Consider the following 21,158-nt stretch of genomic DNA (forward strand, 5'->3'; position numbering starts at 1 on the left):
TTTTAGATATTAAGTTTCATATTAAGATTTTTTATTCGTGCACAAAAGAAAGGTTTAGGGAAGAATATGGAATTTCCATCCCCTGAGTGGAAACCCTTTTTACAAATTTAAAGGCAACAATTTTGATCAATTGGCAATAACAGGAAAATTAAAAATTGAAGATTATTTACTCTCTAGAAAAATCTATACTCTTGATTTTGTTTTAAATTGATATTGACAGTATGGGCGAGTTAATATTTAGTATTACGCGTGCATCGGAGTACAAAGGGTTAATATTTCCTTCAGGACAAGCCCAGCAGAAGCGAACGGGGATCCCCCGAAGCCTGGCCCAGTTGGACAGCGATTCCCAGAGCGAGATCGCAGCCGACAGTGATTTTTAATTAAATGTACGGACGTTTCAATTAAAATCCCCCGGTGTCGGCGTTTCTCGCGGCGCTTTCGACCCCTCCCCCCGTCGTCCGCCCTCCGAAACCACCTTCCGTTTCATCATTCCTCGTCTCCGTTCAACGAGCACGCACTTTGATTGCTGTTTCTCGCGTTCCCGATCCGTTTCACTTCCCGGCCCGATGTTTCACCAGATGTCGCCAGACCCAGATTCACCCTTTTTCTTCCCATCCGCCACCCGCCCCTTCGCGTTACGCGCGAAAATTACATCCCTGCGCATCGTCGAGCCGCACCGTAAAAATCGCGGGACGAGAACACGGGGGAAATGAAAATTTCACGCCGGATGGAGCCTCCCGACGACCTCGAAACCGGACTCCAAAGCTCACGACACACGTTATAATTTAGGCGAAAAAAATAAAATCGAGCAAAGAAACTACTCCGTAAAAAAATTTAATAGTTCTACAAAGATTTATTTCATGAATGGAGAGAAGCAACAAGATCAACAAGATTTTTATAAACATCAAACAAGAGTAATAGAGTATCTTTACTATACAGATTTAAAAAAATAAAAGTGTAGAATGCAATGGTATAAAAAATTGTTTATGAGTAGAATATGAGATTTAATAGTTTTATATAATCACTTTTTCCTGTTAATTTTTATTCTTTTCTGCAGGGAGAAAATTTTCTCTCAAAAATTATTGACAAGATTGCAGATTTTTCAAACCAGATTTTTGTAAACATCAAACAAGAGTAATAGAGTATCTTTGTTATACAGATTTTAAAAAATAAAAGTGTAGAATGCAATGGTATAAAAAATTGTTTATGAGTAGAATATGAGATTTAATAGTTTTATATAATCACTTTTTCTTGTTAATTTTTATTCTTTTCTGCAGGGAGAAAGTTTTCTAATAAAACTTATGTAATGCAGAGGAAGCTTGGGATCACCTAGCTATTTATATAAAATTTATCTAATATTTTTACCGCTGTAAAAATTCTACAGGGTAATTTTTACCCCATTTTCCCCTAAATATTTGTGTATTTAATCGAAAAAATAAATTTCGGCCAATTTGTCAACGTTTTAAAATATCATGCGACGTGGTCCTCGCGTTGAAAAATTTACGAGCGCGTTTAGGGTTGGATCGACTTCGTAAACACGTCAGAGTGAACGACGTTCGCGAGCCAAAGCGCGCCGTTATTCCATCGCTAATGAGGATATCCACCTCTTGTTTATGACGTCGCTATACATCAGAAGCTGCGGCCACGCTAATTATCGCGATCGACTCTCGCGCGCGAAATCTGGTTTCGGAACAGCGGTCGAATACTTTCGTCAAACACGTGGCCTCCGCGTCGGACCATCTGTTCGCCAACGATCCTCCGGGCGCCTTGAATCTCGCTGGATGAAGCATGAAACCTTCCCGAACTTATGTTAATATTCAATAAATTGATTCTCGAGGCCCGCTTTATGAAACTTCCGTGATTACTGCTCTCAGGGCTTCGCCATAATTTATACTCTTGGTACTCCGTGCATCGAAACCCTTTCGAACTTGGTGCAACCTTCGTGCAACTCAAATTTTTCCATTATTTTGATTAAAATAAATAGAGACTATTTTTAGCGTTATTAAAATGTTGAATTTTGTTTTAATTGTATGCACTTTTGAAATTATTAAAAATACTTGGAATAAATTTTGTGTTTGACTTTTGTGTATGCAAATTTATGGTACAAAGCACCTGCACTTTTGTATAATTTTATATCTCAAAGAAGCTTGTTCTGTATTTTCATTTTAAAGCAACTTATTTTTATTTTAATGTATGAACTCTTAAAATCATTAAAAATGCTTGGAATAAATTTCTCTTCTCTTTTTATGTATGTAAATTTATATTCCAGGAAATCTCCAATTTTGTATAATTTTGTATTCTCATTTCAGAGCAACTAATTTTTATTTTAATGAATGAACTCTTGAGATCATTAAAAACACTTGAAATTTTTTTTTCTTTTACGCATATCAATTTACATAGAAAATCTCTAATTTTGTATAATTTTGTATTTTGAAGAAACTCGTTCTAAATTTTCATTTTAAAGCAGCTTGATCAAAATTTTCTAGTATTAATTTCACGATACAAGAACAAATTGCACGGTTCACGTATCATCGAAAATGTGACCTAAATTACTATCGAAATTCTCTCTAAAAAAAAATTCCTTTCATCGACAAATCAAACAGCGTTTAAAATATTCGATCAGGTTACACGAATTTTATCGATGCTGAAATTTTGCGACGTAATACCGTTTCATGTTAAATTCTGAAGTGAAGTCATGCGCGTGAAAACACACACACACACATCGAAGCTCGTAGCGTTTAATGACGCGAAACAAACAGGCTGTGGTTTTCATTTCCGCAAAAATACCGGAGGACTTCGTAATTTACGTGTTTTCCAGTCCGGTCGCGCGGTTATTAACAATCCCATCGAGCCTGGAAATCGAAGTCCCTGAGCAGGCTTTAAAGACTACCAGAAGGCGAGGAATCGAATAAATTTAAGCAGTATTCAACGATTAGAGTAGCATAAAAGCGAGATAAAAATGTTAATTAACGCTGAAAGCGCTGGAGTTGTAAATTAAAACTAGCCTATCGCATCCATTAACATGGTAAATAATTGTACAATTCGTTGCTCTGTAATCAAAGTTGTAACAAATTTCTATAGCCCCTGAAGAAAGTAAATTAGTGAATTTAGAGGTGTTATTTAATTGGATTACATTTCACTATTGAAGAAGGTATTTCAGCTTTTTGGAAGACTTTAATTACTAGTATAGAAACGGTTTGTTATGTTTGGTGATGTTTGAGCAACGTGGATTTCAAACTGTTTATCAAACATCACGTGAGTTGTATATTTTCACGAAAAATTACTCATTTAATTTAGTTTCACCATTCTATAATTAAAACTACGATTTATAAGGAGCATAGTTCAAACTCTGAAGCATCATTTCCAAGCAACGAATGATTCCGACGACACGAAGCCTGAGCGTGCATAAATTTTCCACCAATAAAATTATTCTCAAAACGAAATTATAGTTTTAACAGATTCCCCAAATTTGCAGAAAGCTAAAGAAAAACAAACAAGCCCGCGTACCTGGCCACCAAACACTCTCAAACACTTACAAACGCTCCCCGAATCGCTCTCCTCCTTTCCACTCAGGTCCAAGTGATTCTTCTTCCTTCGTCTCACGATGGAGTTCCACACCTTTTTGCGACTCATCTCGATCACTATCGACGGTCACAGTCTACTTAAAACCGAGCACAAACGATCGAAGACGACACCAAACCTCCGTTCCACGCACCGATGACCTCCGAAAAGTGGGTTAATCGACCCTCCAGGTCGAACCATTCGTCATCCACGCGTCGTTATCGAGTAACAATTAGCCCCAGCCTTTGTCAAACGATCTCCAAACCGATTCTGATCGCGTCGCGCCACTCTCGATCGTTAGGGTCAGCGTTTGCGATCGAGTCTCTCCGTTCACCGGCTAGGTGGACGAAACTAGCCCCGATTCCAAGTCTGTCGATCGACTGCACGAGTCTCTAGATGTCTCGCGGGGCAATTAGGCGATCCGCGGGCCCGCGACAGGCCCATAATTAGTTCGTCGCTCGCCTTGGACCGGGCGTTCGGCCGACCAAGTCGAGCGCTCGACTGGCTCGAGGAGAGGAAGTAACACGCCCGAACCAGCAGCGAAAAGCAATGACCTAGTACGTTTAACGAGCTTTATCCACTCTGATTTCGCAACCGACGCGATCGTCCGGCCCGTACGACGGCGTGAACGCACTTCTATCGTTCGCTTCGGGCCACGAGGAGGACGGAGACGTCGGTTTTATCGCATCCGGCGCCGAGGACTCTTTCGCGGAGGACTAGAGCGCGCTTTAACCTTCCGCGCCAATCCGATGCTGAGGAATCGAGGACGGTGGGGAGGAGGCCAGGTCGCCGGAAAATCGGTCGAAAGCTACGACGACCCCGGGAAATTGCCGCGAGAATCTCTGTTGTTTTTTTGTTCACGGAACATGCCTTGCCATGTGGGTTTCTAGACCCTTTGTGAGGCTGTCGAACAACGAGATGGGTATTGTTTGAGAATTTTTTAGGCATTTATTAAAATAAGTGAAAAGGTTTTGATAAACTTGGGTTGAAATATTAATTGTTTTGGAATTATTTGATTTTGAATTTTTTGGGGGGGGGGATAAAGTGGCTAGGATCGCCATTTTGAACAATTTTTTTTTCTAGGATAATTGGTGATCGTCTTTAGATTATGAAATATCTTTTTGATTTTGAGTTCAATGTTAATATGATTTCTATTTATTTTTATAAAGAACCTTGACTTTTATATACCGTATATTGTCAAGGCTACCATTTTGAACAACTTTTCCCTTTGGAACAATTGACGATCATCTTTAGTTTACGAAATATCTTTCTGATTTTGAGTTCAATGTTATTTATTTTTATAAAGTAGGTTTATGTTTAAAATAGTTTGATAACCTTGACTTTTATATACAGCATGTTGTCAAGGCCACCATTCTGAACAACTTTTTCTTCTGGAAAAAATAGCAATCGTCTTTTGATTTTGATTTTTGTAATCAGCTTTTCAGTATGATTCATATTCATTTTTATAAAACAGATATATGTTTAGCTAATTCTTTCTTCATCCAGGGCACCATTACTGTTTAATTAAGTCGTTTAAAATGTAATATTATATAAGCACAAACAACTTTTTCTCCACATGAAAAAGGTAGTCAAATCTAAATTATAAAAATCAACAAGTTCAAAACTAAAAAGGCAAGTGAAACACGTCGATTTCTGAGCATTTTCCCCTGAAATTATATCACCGAATAATTAAAAACAACACGTATATTCTCGTAACGTATTAACAATAATTATAAATATTCAGTCTCTACTTTCTCGCTAACGACATCAGCTTCCGTTTCAGCGGAGAAATCCGCGAACTCTGAATCCTCGACTTCCGTTTCGTATCAGTCGATTCGCAATCGTTTCTAGCGAAATAATTAAAAAATAAAAAAAGCATAAAAATTGTCTGATTTCAGTGATGATCTTTCACCCAGAAAAATGGAATATAGCCGTAATTTTCAAAATATCCCCACAACACTAACAGCCAAAAAATATTTCGATTATAGTAATTTTGTTAAAAAGAGTAACCGTAATTAAAATATTTCCGTCATTGCGATAGTTTAAGCAAAAGGACGTTGGAAACAATTAGATATCGTGCAGAGATATTAAAGAAACAATGTTCGTTGATTTAAGAATGCACTGTAGCCTAATCGTACGATACTTAGATTCGCGTCACGATTAAATCCCGAGGACTGTCCGTGATAGACTGTCTTCTCTGGCAAATCCGCGTCTTGGAACAGCGAGATACGCGGTTGTTGGTTACGATAAGTGCCCCGCCTTACAGGAAGTCGGTTCTTTCGAAGCAGACGAACGCGATACGATGATTTCCAATGATTAATTCTTTAAAAATTGCTGCCACGACGTATCGAAACGAATACGTGTACCATGGATAGTACACGAACCAAGCTAACTCGACAGATTCAATTCCATAACAGAACTATGAAAATAAAATAACTCTCCGGTTGAAATGTTAAAGAAAATGAATTTGAAAAGGGATTCATAAATCTTAAGTTATGAAGTCTACAATTGTTTATAATCAAAGTTTTGGTCTCGTAAAATATTGTACGTGTTAACGTATAAGACTATTTCATAAGAATTACATTATAGAAAAATAAATCATTGTATTCTATTTTAAGTTATCATTATAGTTAATTTTTACTATCCAATTAAAAACTAAATATTCTTATTATTAAATAACTTTTTTCTATACCATAAGGCTATTTCATAAGAAGTTCATTGTATTCTATTTTAAGTTATCATTATAGTTAATTTTTACTATCCAATTAAAAACTAAATATTCTTATTATTAAATAACTTTTTTCTATGCCATAAGGCTATTTCATACGAATTTCATTGTATTTCATTTTAAGTTATCATTATAGTTAATTTTTACTATCCAATTATTGCAAACAATAATAAATCGAGACACATCGAATTGATTTATTCGTCGACAGTAATGTCTCGATGGTTGCAAAAGATTTGCCCTCGCAGGATGCAACAGATTCCCGCCAATTCTGGCATGGAAAATGAAGGACGTAGGAAGAGGAGTAACGACTACAGCTAGGAAATACGATGATTCATAATATACCGCAATGAAGCATACTTTGTGGAAGGAAATTACTGGACAGCTGCTTAACCACTCTCTATTTCAATACTACTTAGGAATATTTTTTCAAGAATAGAATTATTCCTAAACAACGTTGCTCAATTTCTGTATTTATATCAACCACGTTCTCAAAAATTGTCAACTGGGACTAAATTTAAAAATTGCGATTTATTTGTGAGAAATTCATTCTAATTTATTTTTGATCAAATATCGTGGTTGAAAATCTTTAATTTTGAATGAATTTTCTATGGAAAGTGAAATGCATCTTAACTTTAGAAACAAATGTGTTTTGATCAATAATTCTCTAGTGAATTTTGTCACAATTATTTTATGTAGAAATATATACTTTTGTGAAACAGCCAATTCATTTTTCGAGACGTCCAAGTGCAAAGTATTATTTCCACGCATCTTTTGTGCACTCGTGTGTCGTTTGGTAAGTGTCACAGTCTACTGGCCGTAACTGTTGAGCAGGGTTAACGCGCCAAAGTCCCGTCAAACTCATTAATTCGTACGACTGGTGGCACTTCGCACGAATAAATACAGTTTGCGTTCTTTTTCCACGCAAGCAACGGCTCCGGGAATTAGCGAGCCTCGCTAGACGCGTAAAACTGCGACGAACAATGGGGGAAATTAGGGTCGCGAGTGCAAACGAGGCACAGTAACGCGCCGACGAGGACTTAATTCGCCGACGTATCAAGAGCAAACTAGAAAGTACTTTCGAATGTTACTTTTCTGTTATGCAAATCTATCCTCCGTGACGAACGTTTCGAGAACTGCGTTTCTGCAGTGATTGCCCGAGGATAAATCATTAAACGTGATCCCTCTTCGGAATTTGCACGCTACGAACCGATCAAACGAAAGTTTCGCGGAAGTTGCTCGATAGGTTACACGAATTAACAAAATTATGAAACTGTATCTATCAATGAAAGAGAATTTTTTAGAAAATTTGAGCGATTTAAATATTTCGTTAGGATGAAGGTTTATTTATTATGAGATCTAAATATGTATATGTTTATTTCGTCACTGTTTTCAAACGAATTTTCTATTTAATTTCTATTTAATTAAATTTAAAAAATTTGAGTGATTTAAATATTTCATTACGATGAAGCTTTATTTATTACGATATCTAAATGTGTCTGTTTATTTCGTCACTGTTTTCTAACGAAGTTTCTATTTAATTTAATTTTAATTTAACTACTGTTTTTGTATCTTTATACACTGGAAGATTTTTCCCGTAAATAAGTAAATAAATTTTTCGAAAACGTCCCCACCGAGTTGCAATAATTTTTGTTCCATCATCGAACAAATATGGCGTCTATTATAGTGATGGAAAACAAGTCTTATTCTTAATCTGAGCAATGGACATTTTTTTGTTTGATCGTGTTCAAAGTTTACAATAAGGAAAAATTGTATAATTACAGTAAAGTTACAATTTTATTTATATGAATTTACTCCGAATTTTGAAAAGCTTGCAAATAATATTTGTTTAAGAAGGATCAAAACTATTCGTAGAATTTCCGACGGTTTCGCTCGGTTGAAAGCAAGATACCTCGTTTCCCCGCAGGTGATACTGACCATTACAGATTCATAGAAGCGTTTCTCGCTCGCGAGTCGCTATCCCCGTCTCGAATGCGTCACGTTCGAGTATACGCCGCGAGCATGCGAATCGCGCGATTAGTTCACAAAGAAACACTTAATCACGCTTCTTTCCACTTAACGGTTTTCCTACGCGCTGCACGCGAGTCACGCGATATTAAAAAAAAAAAAATATCTCGACTATCTACCCCGAGGCTTTCCATTAATTAGTTTATAATCGCCTGAAATTAGGGGTCTCGTATCGGTGGAAGATGCAATAACGCCGCATCCACAGCCATTAACGCGAAGGTACGTTTAGGTCAGTGAATTATTAACGGCTTTCATGATCACTCGATCACTATTTTTGGGAATTTAATGATTCTGTGCAATATCGAGTATTCAGGGTATGTTTTAAAACGGTTTGGAGACACGAAAAAATGCGATAAAACGAAATCAAACGGCATCAAACGATGCACAAAATCGATATTTTTGGGAATTTAAAGATTCTATGCACTGTCGAGCACCCAGGGTATGTTTTAAAACGGTTTGGAGACACGAAAAAATGTGATAGAACCAAATCAAACGACGTCAAACGACATCAAATGATACACAAAATCGATATTTTGGGGAACTTAAAGATTCTATACACTATCGAGTACTCAGGGTAAAGTTTAAAACGCTTTGGAGGTACGAAAAAATGTGATAGAATAAAATCAAACGACATCAAACGACGCAAAAACTGAATGAAATTCTATTAAACGCATTTAAAAAATACTATATCCTTTTTTTAAAAAAAAACTCCAAAATTTAGATTATACTATAACATACTTATATTTCCAACCTAATAAGAACCTAGAACGATTAAGCAACAAGTATAATTGAAGATGCTAACTATCAAACCATAAGCAGTGGTATTCCAACTCATCAGATTTGGTACCTCGATAATTGCAAGAACTTTGAGCCTCAAATTCTTGCAATAATCGAGGTACTGCATCCGCCCATTACTTCGATTTTATTTGGAAGTTCCTAATTAATTTTCTCCTGTAAATTGAAGTTCCCCAATATTCACTTTTCATTTTAGAATTTCTGCAACCTTTTATTCTTGATTATTTAGAATTACGATTTGCAAATTTCGAGGAGGCGTCGACTCCTGCAAAGTGTCTGACGTTGAGCGATAAATCCCCGACGAGGTTGTATTAGAAAAGAATAGAAGACCCTGGCACTGGTGTTACGCAACGAAGGTTCGCGTTCGTGTCGCAATCACGAAGATTTGCTCGCGGATCATGGATTCGCGTGGGTGGGAAACGCGCGTGCATTCGCGCGTGCATCGTGAACGCGCCTCGGACCAGCGTGTTGACAGGGAGCCTAACCGTACAGACCAGGATGGTTCTTCCGGTGAGGGCATGTCCGGTGCTTCAGACAATACTTCAGCGATGATCGCATCAGGAATGCTTTTCCAGCGACTCTCAACTTCTTCCATCACAATCCTCCACACGCTCTTCGTTCAACCCTCATTTATTTATTTATTTATTAAACAAGAGAAAATATTACGATACTTTTACGTGTATTCCAGTCAAGTTTAAACGTAGATTATCACCATTAATATTTACTTTTGCTATCACATATAGTATACTACATCGAATTTGAATAAATTTTGTCATAATCTTTAGAATACTAATGGGACATATGTATATGTTCCAGGCTGGAATTTTACACTGAATTAAAAAAGAATCAATTTCTAAAATTGTACTCAAAACGTATTTTATCACTTTTATTTTTCTTAAAAAAATCCTCGAATAATAAGAATTTAAAATGCTCATCAATGAATGAAATTACGAATAATATAAAATAAAAATATTCAGTATCAATCATAGTCTCTATATTTACTTTCAGTTAAAATTGTATACAATCAAAAGAGTTTGGTAAATAAAAATATAACTATTAATATTTATTTTTGCTATCACATATAGTACACTACATATGTATCGAATTTGAATAAATTTTGTCATAATCTTTAGAATACTAATGGCACATATATGTTCCAGGCTGGAATTTTAAACTGAATTAAAAACGAATCAATTTTTAAAATTGTATCCTATTAAAATGAATAATAGAAATACTCGAAACGTATTTTATCACTTTTATTTCCCTTAAAATAATCCTCGAATAATAAGAATTTAAAATGCTCATCAATGAATAAAATTTCAATTAAAATGAAATAAAAATAAAACGTAAATATTTGAACTCCAGAAAATATTGTCTTATTGTGTTCTATAAGAAACAAATTTTATTTCACTTGACTTGGCCCCCACAGAAAATATTATTACACATCGAATGGACCTCGGAAAATGTTATTTGACTTGAAAATTATATTTTATTATGACAGCGAAGAAAATTGTGCACCACTGCGTTAAACAGACAACCAGCAACAGAGTCTGGCACGCAACAAGACTTGGAGCAAGCTTTTTCTAAACTAAATGACTATCATCGACATTGTGTGCTCTACGGTCGATCACCAAAGGAGTACACGTACGGTCAGCTAGCGCGTTTATCCGTACCGCAATCTCGGCGTAGTATTACGTTTAAATTAATAATCCCCGTTGCGTCGCGTGATTGCCGTCACTCGAAAACACGTCCGTTACACGCGTGTTATTACGAGCCCGCTTGCAATTTCAATAATAATTATAATCACGCGCGGTTGCGCGGCCGGAGACGAAAAAACCGCCGCGACCAAGAAACTTTCCACCCTTATTGCCGTTTCGCCCCGTCTCGGGCGACTTCAATGCCTCATTCGACACGCGCGTTGAACCTCCGACTATTATCGACATTCGTATTTTATTGCTACGACGTATTGATGAATCATCTTTGCAAATTCCTTTGGCGATCTCCTATTCTCTGCTCCTATTTCTAGGAAACTTTCATTTTGTACTGTGGAAATGTATTGGAAATTATAAAATGTCAGAATTAAAAATGATTCAAATTTTTGTAGTTGCAATGGTGAGAATTCATTTCAAATTAAATATCGCCCATGGAAATGTTTAATTGTAATATTCTTATTATTAAATAACTTTTTTCTATACCATAAGACTATTTCATCAAGGATGTCATACATTAAGTATATTAAATATAATAAAATTTAATATAATTTTATTTATTATTTCAGAATTATTTTTTTTTATTTCATTATTTTAAACTTATTTTCATAGTTATTTGTCATCGTAACAATTCTAAAAATTATAAATATTTCATTCTAAAAAGATTCTTCACTCTTATTTTTGGCAAATTTTCACTTTGTACAGCGGAAATGTATTGCAAATTATAAATTGTCAAAATTAAAAATGACTCAACAAATTTGTAGTTGCAATGGTGAGAATTCATTTCAAATTAAATATTGACCATAGAAATATTTAATTCTAAAGAGATTCATTCAATTTTGAATATTATAAATTGTCCTTGGAAATATTTAATTTTCCCTTTGATAATTTGCTGGAGCTATAGTACGCGAAATAGAAACTGGTTCGTTGCAACGGAACGCCATTGCGTGTCACGCGACACGCTTTTGCATGGCGTGCAATAACGGTAGGCAGCGTCCACAAAGGGATTGGCGACAAAGGGAAGCGTCAGAAGACGAAAATGGGAAAGAAATCGGACGATATTACCACTCGAAAGTACGATCGCAGGGAATTCATCGCGACGATATCGTTTCCCGAGGCGACAAAGCGACCTTCGTGCCGTGGAAACCTCGACATCTCGCTTACGAGATCGTCGATTGAAACCTTCTTCGTTCGCACGAGCGAGTTCACGCGGAATTCGCTGGGCTCGCGAATCCATCCTGGGACCCCGGAATCCGTCATTCCGGAAGGTGAGAAACTTTCGCGGCAAAGGACAATTTAAATCGTCGAGAAAGGATTCTCAGCATAGTTCGTACGAAGGTCGATTGTCCTTCGTGCGAACTCGATCGATAGATAATCTTCAGATCCTCCATACGCGTGTAAAAGTCATTTAAAATCAAAACAGATAAAGTACGATACCGTTGGAGAATTTATAATCAACAATAGAGGCCATTATATAAAAAAATCGTACAACGGAGCATTAGTGCAGGACATTCTAAAGACAACCGTTGGCTCCGCCTATGGCATCTGCAATCGATGCAACTAACTACTATACCGGTTGTCGGTCCGGCAGATCCCTACTAAATGCACTTTCTGCGTCGATAATGCAGAAACTGCATAGGGTTTACCCACTGCTGGTGCACAGAGACAGAAAAAACATAGCTCTGATATAACAATATCTTCAAAAATTAAGAATTCTGTGTTTTCAAACTTGTATATGTATCAATATCTACACAAATCTAAACACAAAACATAAATTAACATTGTAAAAAAGCAATATTCCTTCGGTTACCACAAGAGCCGAACTTACCATCAGATGATAAATCCTATTTATCTATTTCCAGGAACCCCCCTCACGGAAATTGATTTCAAACCGGAATTACTCATCCCTGGACGACCGGAAACGCGTCGACAGTTCGCGAATCGGCAAAAATTGCCCGATGGGCGCGACGTTCAGCGCCAATTACCGCTTATTAAGAATTTAGCGCTAGGCGCGCGCGAATGGAAAGGTTTCTTTGTCGCGTGCTGTTGGCTCTCTTTAAACGAGGGACCCTGGCTCGCCCTCGGGGAATTGCACCTCTCAAACAATGTCTGCTCGTTACGAACATAGCCCGGCGGTATTTGTCAGCGGCAACGGCGGCTGTTTCAACGACAATTCAAACAAAGCGCAATTAATACCGGGTGGTCCCGATTCTACGGGCATTAGCCGCGAGATAAAGCAAGAGTACGAGGAGCCCCCGGAGCTCCGCGCGATTTGCGCCCAGACAAAACGGCCGCTTCCGTGTTCTCGTTATGCACCGCGGGACGCGAATATTTCTGCCCCGCGCGCGCGTTCATTACCCACGGAACCATTAAGCCACCGCGGATCTTGCTCGCGAGCCAACGAAAAATTTTTAGACCGTTCCTTTTAGGCGAACGTGTCCCAACATACGACACCTGCTTCGGAAAAATAGGGGAAAAAAATTTCTATCGACGTGTGCCCTGTTCGGGCTCCCATTTTTGTTATCGGGGGATTCTTAAACGTTGGCAGAAAAATTTCCTGATTCGAGTTCTCTCGATCTCTATTATTCATGCTGGTATATTTTTATCATTTTTACCAGCAGAGTGTGTAATTGTAAACAATAAAATTTGATTTCAAGTCGAGAGGATTAATTGGACCTTGAAGACTTGGATCTCTTTTTTTAACACCTTTATACGTGTCTATAATAATTTTCAATGCATTTGTATTTTATTCCAACCTTATCATTAATTTGTAACTTTTTATTTCTAAATAAACCTTACCAAATGGTTATACACTCTTTCTGTATTTTTATTTCCACACTATTACTATTACTCCTTGGTCTACTTAAATTTGTTAATTTTAATGTTTACGAGTTTTTGCTAATTTAATTTGCTAAAATGGGCTGAAATTTCACTCGACAAAAAACTTCATACACAAGATCTTTGGACCATTATTTCAATATAACAGATACGAAGTTATTATCTTATTAACTGTAAACATTGGTAATTCAATTTTTAACACATTGACTGCCATACGAATTTTTACTAAGCTAAAAAAATTAATTCTCGAGATTAGATTTTAAAGAAAATAAATCCTAGGGCTCTTGAATTTTAACTGTAAAAATAAATTCTGTGACAAATTGTGGCTAGTTTCCAACGGTCTACAACCACTGGTTTCGTTGTCGCGGGCTATTCGTGGGGTCTGGCAGTGAACGCGTTAAAGGAGATTACTGGTTCGTGTGTTGGTCAAAGACTCACCTATCGGAGACGCGGTGTTGGCTTCCCGAAGGCTGACCGTTTCCGGTTCGACTGCCGCCTCGTCTTCTTCGATCAATGGCGGCGGAGGTGCCAAAGGTCGCGACTCGTAGCCCCAATGTTGCCGGAAAGCACGTGCGCCGCCGTCCAATCGAACACGTGGCAGTTCGACGAACATTGCGTCCCCCAACTGTAACCAAAAATCCCGCTGATTAAATTCCTATAAATGCACACGCAATAAAAAGAGAATAATTACGGAAACCGTGAAACTTCAAACGTAAAAATTGAATTTAACTGCTGAATTGATCGATGCTTTTCACACAAAAAAAATTGTAAACACAGGTATTTGTAAAACATAAATGGTGGAAAAAAGTTCACTTAATATAATTAAGATCGTTGAAATTATTTACACTTATATAGGGAGGAATCGTACGAGTTGCAAGCACATACTTTGAGCAGATCTAATTTCAAACGTGTCCTTTTAATTGGAAGGTCTGTGATGCGTGAGAAGAAGAGGCTGCATAAGTATATTAAGAGACGTAATTTATCGTCGTGGTAATGAGAATGACACTCGAGGCTATTTTACTTGAGAATCGATCCGCTAATTATGCGTTTGAAGAAATTTATAAAAGTAAAAATAACTTGTATTAACGTTGGAGTTAATTTCGTAAAACCCTGAATCACTCCAAAAACGCGCAAAAATTTTTCAAAATTCACTACAGTCGGCAGAATATAAATTCACAAACAGAACAATAAACTCCATAAAAAAATTGCATCGATCAGCGTTCTGAACCACCTGCACGCGATAAAAATTTATGGACAAATAACAACGTCGGGAGGGGAAATATGCGCGGATCGTTGGGGACGCAATTTCTCGTGAAATGGCGAAAATCATAAAGCGAGCCTTTCGCCGCGACACTCACGTAACCCCGAATTACGTCCATTTCACCGTGGCAGGCTAACGAGACGACCGCGTCTAATTAATCGCGTCGGAATCATTCGATGCCATCGAATCGCGAGACCGGTTCTCCGGATCGACGCGATCCCAATCGAGAAACCGGGGATCGACGGGAAGAAAACGTGTGGCGCCGCACGGAACGGAGATTGGCGAAATTTCATTCGACAAACAACGGAACGGAACTAGTTTTAAATCGTACTGGATCGAACAAATTTTTGAGAAATATCCCCCTCCGCTCGACTGTACGAAATTACGATTAAATGCTTCCCACGGTGAAAAATTTTTATTTTCGTTCGAAGAGTAACGTTTTTGTTTTTGATCGTTCGAAATTTTTGTATGAATTTTCCCCGTCTCCGGCCACGAAGGAAGCTGGACGACGACTGGTGTCTCTGTTGGTTTATCTTAAAATACCGTAGATTGACCTGACGACACGCTGACGTCACTAATTAGAACTCGTTGAACGCGGTGTGCACCATCGCCACGGGGCCTCGTGAAATCCGAAGGAACGGAGACACTCGGATTTCATTCTCTCGTTTCTCCTTTCAACGCTTTTGAGAATTACGAGGGAACGCCGAACGCCACGGAGGGACTCGCGTGGACTCGTCTTGAGAAATTGCACGCCTCGATGCAACGGGGCATTTATCTGAAATTGATTTCACGACTTCTTACCGATTTCATACAACTGTTCTTTAAATTTCTTCGCCGTAAATGGGGTCTACGTTGACGTTCGATTTAGCACTTTCGTCTCCGTTATCGGTCTTTCGAACGACCGTGTTCTACAAACGCGACGATAACATTAATTTCGAGTCGAATAATATTCATAATTGTTCTTTGAAATGAGAAAAATATGATCGAGAAATCTCACAATTAGATTGTAATGTAAACTGATAAAATTTGAAAATTTATTTATGAATATTTCTAGCATAGAGTCCGTCATATGGTGTTCGTTAATATTTATAATAATATTCACAATTGTTCTTCAAAATGAGAAATAAAATTTCACAATTAGATTGTAAAATGACAAAATTTGAATATTTAGAGTCCGCCATATGGTGTTCGTTAACATTTATTGTTATTTAAAATAGAGTTGTATTTGTAATACTATTCAAGTGGTCTGCAAATAATATTTATAATTATTCTTCAAAGTAAAAGAATTATGAATGAGAAATCTTGACGTCAGATATTCTGAAATGAATACTAAAACTTTAGATGCGTGCAGTTCCGAAACTACTAGTGTTTTATCACAAACTAAACCATTATTAGAAGCGGGGAAGCTTCACCTTTGAAATGGTTTTTGGTTTTCGTCGATCCGACTTTCCGTTTTCGAGATATCGTAATTTATGTAAAAGGTAATTTTTTTAATTCGACTGCCTCACTGTCCGGCTCGCGTATAATATCCTATTAACTCGTATTAAAAATAGTAAAAGTTTAGATGCGTGTAGTTCCGAAACTACTAGTGTTTTATCCATTATTGTTTCATTGTTAGCGGCGGCAAACCTTCCTCTTTAAAATGGCTTTTGGTTTTTGTCGATCCGACTTTCCGTTTTCGAGATATCGCAATTTATGTAAAGGGGTAATTTTTTTAATTCGACTATCTCTGTCTTCGTCTGACACGTCGGACCTCTTTCTCTCTCGATGCACGTGACTCTTGGCCGAGTCACGTACTACGGTCACGTGAGGTGAATGACCTCGCGACGTAAACAAACGCTTCGAGCCCTTATATCTCCGAAACTAACCACCGCATCGACTTGAAACTAAAATCTTCATATCTCCGGAACTAATTACGCTATCGACTCGTACGAACGCTCGTTTTAAAGGGCATTTCATCCTCTATCCAATGACTATACCAACTACTATATTTTATGCTGTCTTCTATGTTTATTTTGAAATTTACTTTGACCCTATGCACCCAAAGAAGTTTCAAAAGATAAATAATTAAATAGTTATCGTAAATTCACTAGTTTCTATCATTGACAAAATTTGGAAGTCTAATTACGAGTATTTCTAGAGTATAGTCCCCCATATGGTGTTCGTTAATGTTGTTGTCCAAAGTCAATAGAAATAGAGTTGAATTTATAATAATATTCGTAGTGGTCTGCAGAGCGTCGAAAGAGAAAAGACGAACGGATTGTCGGAACGATGTGGGCAGAGGGGGAATTATTAATTTCGATTTGTTTCGCGCGCTCGACTGCCCGCATTGCTGGCCATTATTTGCCAATCATCGTCCCAAACGAATTTCTGCCCGCACAATCGACGAAACGGACACATTTTGCAACTGACCGAGCGAATTATTCGCGACAGTCTGCGGTGGCTGTTTGCCGCCATGATCGATGCCGGTGGACGAACGATTTCAGTAGTTTCGCAAACTTCAGTCGTAAATATATATACAATATTTTCCTTTCTATGTTTCACGTACATCTAATATAAATTTTCAAACGTCCAGAATCATTAAAAAATTGTGGGACTGAGAAATAGAGAGAACCAAAGTTTCACTTTTAATTTGAAATTTTAACAAGAGTTTCAATTCTTCACTGTTTCGTTTTTATAAATAAATAAATAGGGATCAAAGATATTTTAAGTAATAAAAATATAACGTTGCTCGTAAGATTGCTTCCAAATTAAACTTCTGAAGAGGACCCACATTGAGGGTCGAAACGTATCGAAATAGTTTTTTTCCTTTCCTCGCGATGATCTACGGTCTTCTGTCATCGTTCTGAAAGCAATTGTATCCCTCAGCGATACCATGCTGGTTCTTTAAGTGCAAAAAACATCGTTCAGTATGACGTCGTCATCGTTGTCGAATCATCTCCTGCTTAAAAAGTGCACCATTTCTCGAAAGAGGTCTTACTTGGATGGAACGAGGTCTGATTGGAACGATAATGCACTCGAGCACATTCAACAAAAATTATTAACGGTGCTACGAGACAAGAAGACTCTTAAAATTTCGACATTACTGTTAAATCGGAAAAAATATTACAACTTTTACATTTATAGAAATTTTAGATTTTTCTGTCTTTCTACCAATCTTCTGACGATTGTCTGTCACATTACAATTTTAATTAACCTATTATTATATAATAGATTCTTCGAAGCACCATTAAGTCTTCATATGATACATAAATATTTAAATAAGAAGAAACTAATTTCAATTTCGCGTTCAATTCAACGAACACGATATTCTTGACGAATTGCAGTACAACTGAAAAAGTTCCGTAAGGGTGTCTCTCGTTTCTTTGTAATTCCGACTACATTTTCAAAGGATAATTCGTTTCACAGTTACGATTCCAATTCCCCCGAAAAAAAAAAAATGCTGAAACGCGAACGACGAACAATTTCATTGCCTCTAAATTCCGACGGTACCATTCAATCGTCAAATTATTCAAATCCAATTATCGTCGAGTCGGAATATAAATGAAAAATCTATGAACGCGAGGTTGTATTCCCGTTTTTCCTGTCCATCTGTTGCACTTTGCGAACGGCGATCCTGAAAATGGCGAATTTCGCAGGAACAAATGACGCCCGTAATTAGCGATGGAAACGATATCGAATCGATACTATCGATGACCATCCCGCGAATCGCAATCTGGTATCGAGTACGTGGCGCCAGCGGAATCGATACACATTTCATATTTCAACGAAAACATTTATACTCCGTTCTATTCGGAAAAAATTATCGAGTTTCCGTGCCCACGAAAATGCGACAATATTACTATTTTTTTGCCAAATAATTCGTGAATATTATTCGACTATTTCCACGAAGAACTATTGATTCATGATACAGTTACTCGTATTCGTAGACTATAATAGTGACTTGCTATAAATAACAAAAAGATTGCTTTCTATTTTCGAAATTGATATAAATCTAATTTTGCATATATTGAGATATTTAAGGGTTTAAATTAAAAATCTAATTTGTCGATGGTTGTGGTATGTTGGAAACGTTGGTTCTCGTGTGATCAAAAAAGTGCAGCTGCATTGGGCGCGGTCCATTCATTACTAGGATGGGTGACCGCTTGAGAAAAAAAACACACACATATTATATTGATTTGTATATTATTATCGGTTTAGTAATTGGGCATTAAATGCACACGTTAATATTAAATAAAATAATAAGAAAAAAATACTTTGTTAATACAAGTAACTCAAGTTGTGTAATAAACATTTGGTAAAAATAAATATGGAAAGAATTCATAAGAAAAAACAAAGTTTATTTACATCTATAGTGAATCACTAATATACTGGACGAATATACGAGTAAATGTGTACAATATTAATATTAGCGATATTTTCCAGTAGAGTTGGGACAAGTTGAATAAAAATTTAAATTCGCTCGTTTACCAGCCTCCGTTCTCGCCTGGAATATTCGATCTAAAACACCCGTGTTAATGGATTCTAATTGACTAATGAAACGCAAACCGGAAGTTCATGAATAAATATAAAATTTGTATTCGTTAGTTGGAAATAAAATTTGCTCAGACACGTCGGAGTCGCTGATTGGGGTAAAAAGGTAGTAGACAATTTAACAATGGGTCGTTAACGGTGGTTAAACGAACGAGGAACACGGAGATGAGAAAAATGTCCTATTGTAAAGATTGCAAACTTTATAAATAGAAGCTATAAAATAAAATTACCGAACAATCTCCATATCTAACTACCATCCTTCTACTTTGACATCAATATATGAGATTGAAATATATTTCACCAATTTTGTAACTACACAATTATCTCTGGACTCTGGTCGTTCAAAAAATTGCAATGAAAAATATTGTATAATATTGGAAACATCGTTCAATTTTAAAGTTTTCAATAAAATTCTTTATCAAAAATTCGAGGAACGAAAAGAATTGTCAGTTTGAAATTAATTTATATACTACTGATTAAGCTACAAAAATAAATGATTTTATCAATTTTATAATTACACAATTATATACTCTGGCCGTTCAAAAAATTGCATAGTATAGGAAACATCGTACAATTTTAAAGTTTTAAATAAAATTCTTTATTAAAAAGTCGAAGAACGAAAAGAATTGTCACTTTAAAATTAATTTATATATAATTGGTTAAGCTACAAAATAAATGATTTCACCAATTTTAAAACAATACGATTATATACTTTGGTTGTTCAAAAAGTTACAACGAAAAATATTGGATATATTATTGGTATTATACAGGAAACATCGTACAATTTTATATTGCATACTTTCCAATAAAATTCTTTATTAAAAATTCGAAGAACGAAAACAGTTGTTACTTCGAAATTAATTTATATCGGTTAAGCTACAAAAATAAATGATTACAAGCATGCTAGAATTTCGTCCAGCGAGTGTAAGTGTACGTAACGGGTTGAGAAAAAAAAAACAAGTATGATCTTTGCAAACTCGATTTTCGCCATGACCGATTAAAGAAGTCAGCGTTGTCGATCGATCGCGGTTGAACGAGTCGCGACTGCAGTTGCAGTTACCGCGTTAACTGCAATTACCAGACTGCCGCGAACGAACGCGTCCAATTACATGATCCCGTATTGGCCGCGAACATCGCCGTGCAACAATCTATGGCCCCCGCCAATTAGTATTTGCATTCTTTTCGTACGATACCCGCCGAGAATACGTGACCCCGTTTGCCATCGGGGTGTTCCATTAACGCAATTACGCCTCGACAGTAATTCCCGCTTTGCCCGCGTACCGCCTTTTCCCGCTTCTCGTCGTTCCGCGTCTCGCAGTTCCGTCCGATTCGACGAAAATCTCCAACGCGAAATCGTCCCCATTGTCGACGAAACCGTGGCCGTAATTACTGCACGGTGATCAACCGTGAGAGGCCACCGTGCACGTTCAGATATTTCATTCGAATTCGACGATCAACGTTTTCGTCTAATCACATCGTCGTTGATTAGTCTTGTTATTTTGTTAAATACCCAACACGTCCACTCACAATGGTTGCTTTTGGAAATTAGTTTCTCTGAAGACCACTTGATATTTAGTTTAATACTTTTTTTTAATTCTATGGTAATTATTTTTTTCAATAAATTTTAATGCAAATGCACCACAAATAATTCTACATGCACCAGTGCAATTTTTATATTTATTCTTGGAGTGAAAATAATTGTTAAATT

General features: G+C 36.9%; 1 protein-coding gene across 1 annotated transcript in view; it reads right to left on the reverse strand.

Annotated features, from left to right (window-relative positions):
• Positions 1-21,158, reverse strand: part of LOC122398430 (ras GTPase-activating protein raskol-like) — a 244,298-nt gene that overhangs the window by 14,819 nt on the left and 208,321 nt on the right. The window contains exon 4 of the mRNA XM_043398264.1: positions 14,095-14,281. Coding sequence (XP_043254199.1) covers positions 14,095-14,281 — 187 coding nt within the window. The remainder of the gene's footprint in view (positions 1-14,094; positions 14,282-21,158) is intronic.

The sequence above is a fragment of the Colletes gigas genome, unplaced genomic scaffold (genome assembly GCF_013123115.1).
Source record: "Colletes gigas isolate AHSC1104 unplaced genomic scaffold, ASM1312311v1 Colletes_gigas_Sc00011, whole genome shotgun sequence".
Lineage (NCBI taxonomy): Eukaryota > Metazoa > Arthropoda > Insecta > Hymenoptera > Colletidae > Colletes > Colletes gigas.